Source organism: Pteropus alecto, unplaced genomic scaffold (assembly GCF_000325575.1).
Source record: "Pteropus alecto unplaced genomic scaffold, ASM32557v1 scaffold312, whole genome shotgun sequence".
Lineage (NCBI taxonomy): Eukaryota > Metazoa > Chordata > Mammalia > Chiroptera > Pteropodidae > Pteropus > Pteropus alecto.
In genome coordinates this window covers 2291905-2296025 of record NW_006433948.1, presented here as the reverse complement: position 1 = coordinate 2296025, position 4121 = coordinate 2291905, and the positions used below count along the sequence as shown (strand labels likewise).

Here is a 4121-nt window from a genome sequence, read left to right as displayed (position 1 = left end):
ACTGTTTCATGATGGTTATGTGGAGCCATGTTTGGGTTTGTCACAGGGCAATGGCATCATATTTGTGTTCATAAGAGATCACTATAGCGCTTTGTAGCAAAGAAATTATAGGAAGAGGCTGTTGCAATGACTCATGTAAGAGATGGTGGGGTTTGGGCCACATCAACAGTAATCAGGATGGAGAGAAGATAAAATGAGAAGAGAAATTCAGGAAATTGGAGTAAAATTAATGAAACTTGATGCTCAGAAGATATGGGAGAAAAGGAGAAGGCAAGACTGAGGGTTTAGGTCCCAGTGTGAGCTGGCAGAGGGGATGAGTAGAGGGAGAAAGCTGTCCCAGAGGACTCTTTATACTATCCAGCCAGCAAACATTTTACCGATATCTCTCACCCACCACTGGCATCTCTCTCTTTCTCCTTGTGGATATATATGTTTTAAAACATTCTTATGGTAATTTTTGTGAGGCTCCAGGAAGGAGTCAAGATAAAAACTGTTCAATCTGCCATGGTCAATTTCTGTCTTTTCTCACCTTTAGTTTGATCCATTTTCTCTCACAGAGTCTTATTCATGGCTATCCTAAAAACTGAGTCCAGGAAAAATTCTGAGTGAATGTGGCTCCCCATGGGTCATTAAATCTGTTGTAACTATGTTAACCCACAGTGTTCCTAATCTTATTGGAGCTTAACATGGCCTCAACTTTATTCTATCCCAGCTTACACTTGCCTTTGTTTCTTGTTTGCCATCATGTGTGCTCCTATCCTGGCTGAAGGTGGGTCTTCTCTTTCTCTGGCATCCTTTCCACTGATACTTTGCAGAGATGCAGAGGAAAGTGCTAGTTGGAGGAAAACTCTTCCTGGCTCTGTCTTTGTAGGACTTCCAATCTCTGGTGGCCAGATCAGTGTGACCCACCAGTGGCTCTCGGCTATTGAACGCCACCCAGAGCAGTGCTGGAGCAGGTCTTGGGGTATAGAGGGCTTATTGCATGGATCATGGCTGGGGAAGAAAACACCTTGTCTTCTAGACCCGAAACAGGTTTCTAAAGCCAGAGAGGAGGTGGGGGGCTGGGGATGTGATCACGTGGGCCTGTGTGCCAAGGTGAGGAAGTGAAAGCATTGAGTGAGCATGGGTGAGAGTGTCTGTGACCTTGGGGTGGACAGAGCCGTGGAGGCAGGGCAAGCCTGAGGAACTGTTTACAAGTCATTAACTCTGGGATGGGCTTCCTGCAGAATTACTTGTGGTCACTAGCACTCTCTACCTGCTGTTCACGCTATACTGCTTTGTCACTCTGCTCATCCTCACCTGGATGGCTTTTGACTGGAAGGCCCCTGAGCGAGGTAAGTGTCCTACTGGGACTGTTTTGCTATCTGCCACATGCTCTTTCCTCTTCTCTTCTTATAATCCTGAGCAACTCTGGCCAATTCCCAGGCAGCCCTTCAGCCTGTCCTTCCCTGGGTTAGAGAAGCTGTGGGAAGGGGTCTTTTTAAGGTGCTAGGAAGACCCAGATCAGAACTGTAGTGGGTTAGGGGAGGGGCAGCTAGTAAAGCAGAAATGTAGGCCTGTCCTACACTGGCCCTGACATACTTAGGCTATCCTGGTTGTCATTTAAGAGGCCAGGAAGCAGCAGAGGGTGAGAGTACCTTGCGGCAGGCTCAAAAGAACTCTGAAGAAGACACTTAGGCTGAGCAAACCTTGGCTACATTGGCTCCATTTTCAGGTGGCCACCGGGTTTCCTATGTTAGGCGTTGGAACCTGTGGAGACAGTACTGTAATTACTTCCCACTAAAGGCGAGTAGCCCCAGATCCCCACGTGGGCCCCGGGCTCAGACCAAAGTCCAGGATGGGGGTTAGGGGCATTACTCACATCAAGGCCCGTGAGAATGATGCCCCCTGAAGTAATATGTTACCCAACCTGCATGGAAAGGCATAGCAGTCCTCTTCCCTGGCCATATCCTTCCTGACTCCACTTTCTTCCACGGCTTGTGAAGACTCATGCTATATCCCCCAACCACAACTACATTGTGGTCTACCACCCTCATGGATTCCTGGCCCATTCTTGCTTCGGTAACTTTGGCAGAGATAGATCAGACTTCGGCAAGCTCTTTCCCGGCATCACCCCTTATCTTCTCACACTGGGAGCCTTTTTCTGGCTGTCTTTCTTCAGAGACTATCTCATGTCTGTAGGTGAGTTGGCTCATAGGGCATAAAGCCAAAGCAAGAATGAGGAAGAAGTGTTGGGGGAGTGGGTGAGAGCAAGGCCAACTCTGTGATCCCCTCTGGTCTTAAAAAGCTGTCCCAAGCTCACCTGCCTGATATGAGGTTCTCCCCTCCTTTGAAGAGGTAGGGAGGAAAGCTAGGTTTGGGAACTGGCCATTGACCTTTTGGCTTTTTCTGCCTGCTAGGAGCCTGCTCTGTGAGCTGTTCCTCCATAGACTTTCTGCTTACCCATAAGGGCACAGGCAACATGTTGATTTTGATACCTGGTGGTCTGGCTGAGTGTGAATATAGCATACCAGGCTCTAATACCTTGTTCTTAAAGAAGCGAACTGGCTTTGTGTACAAGGCTCTTCAGCATGGGTAAGGACAGTTCTGCTCCAGACTGGGGAGAGGGGTTCCAAAAGTCGACCAGAGAAGGAGGAAGGGATTTTGAGGAAATTATATCTAAAATTGCAGAGGAAGCTGCTTTTGTGTTAGAGTAAAATCTGGGCTGCTCGGTCCTAAGGCATTTCTACTTATGAAGAAAGGCTAGTGGGCCAGCCCCAAGACTGGTGTCCTTCACACTAGCCTCTCAGCTGGGCCAGTCCCTCTGTGACAGGTGACTGGCTGCCACCTCACCTCAGAGAAAGGTAAAATTACTATGCAGGTCAAAGGAAAGGAGGCTAAATGAAATGTTCCTTAGGTCCTACCTTTCCATGTTTCAGACCGTGAGTTCCTAGGATGGTTGGATCTTGATTCCTTTAGCTTGCTCCTTCATTGCCCCACAGGCAGCGGTAGACCACTTGGCCCTCACACTTGGCCTGGACCTAAGCCCAGCTAAGTTAGGGGTCAAGAAGCCTATAGGAAGACCCAGGGACCACTGGTGGTCAGTAGGTCTGGCTTTCAGCAGAGTCCCTACCTTTCTGGCCATCAAAGTACATGCCTTTCCTCTGTAGGGCAGCTCTAATCCCTACCTATGCCTTTGGGGAGACAGACCTCTACGATCAGCACATTTTCCATCCCGGAGGCTTGGTCAATTGCTTCCAGAAGTTGTTCCGGAGATTGACGCACATCTACCCTTGTGCTTTCTATGGGCGCGGCTTCACTGAGAACTCCTGGGGTTTGTTACCCTATGCTCGGCCTGTAACCACCGTTGGTGAGTGAGCCCTTCTGCTGGCAGCCTTGTCTAGGATATAGATCCAGTTTTGAGGCTGAACCTTGGCTTTGGCTGTGTCCAGAGGCAAGGAGGCTGACCAGTATGAATGATGAGGTGGGGGTAAGGATGGGAAGAAGCTGGACCTCAGGCCTGAAGCCCATCCTAAGGAGTAGCTGTTGTCTCTTTTCCTTCTCTGTCTGCTCTGGCAGTTAGGAAGCCCATATTTGTGCCCAAGATTGAACAGCCAAGCAAGGATATCGTGGCTCAATACCACACACTCTATATTGATGCCCTGAGGAAACTGTTTGACGAGCACAAGACCAAGTATGGCATGTCAGAAACTCAGGAGCTGGTGATAAATTGACAGACATCCCCAGCAGCCTCTCATCCTGGCCGTACGTTGTGGAACTGGTGAAATGGGACAGACGTTACCTACATGGGTCCTGCTCCTGATTTGGCTGGTCCTCGATGTGAGGAGGAGCTGTCCATTTGGTTGTTTTCTTCCTCCTTCATGTCTCTCTTCCTTCCATCTCTTCTCTGCCTTTTCCTTGGGGACACGAGAGAGGTGGCCCCAAAAGGCAGGGAAGTCCTTGGGGAGAGGTGCCCTTTAGGGTCCCTTGCATATGCCCACTCATTAGCATTGAGGAAAACAATGAACAGAATAAAGAGCTTATCTTCTGATACTACTTGTGCTCCCCACGCACCTCTCCTTCTTTAGATCTTAAGCAGTCCGACCTTCTAGTATGAAGACTCCTGCAGGACTGGGTGCCTT

The 4121-nt window shown here is 49.1% G+C and overlaps 1 protein-coding gene across 1 annotated transcript in view; it reads left to right on the top strand.

Moving 5' to 3' along the window:
• Positions 1–3726, top strand: part of AWAT2 (acyl-CoA wax alcohol acyltransferase 2) — a 6876-nt gene extending 3150 nt beyond the window's left edge. The window contains exons 2-7 of the mRNA XM_015586736.2: positions 1227–1334; positions 1715–1784; positions 1976–2181; positions 2400–2574; positions 3150–3349; positions 3559–3726. Of these exons, the coding sequence (XP_015442222.1) occupies positions 1227–1334; positions 1715–1784; positions 1976–2181; positions 2400–2574; positions 3150–3349; positions 3559–3713 (914 nt within the window). The 3' untranslated portion in view covers positions 3714–3726. The remainder of the gene's footprint in view (positions 1–1226; positions 1335–1714; positions 1785–1975; positions 2182–2399; positions 2575–3149; positions 3350–3558) is intronic.
• The last annotated feature ends 395 nt before the right edge of the window (positions 3727–4121 follow it).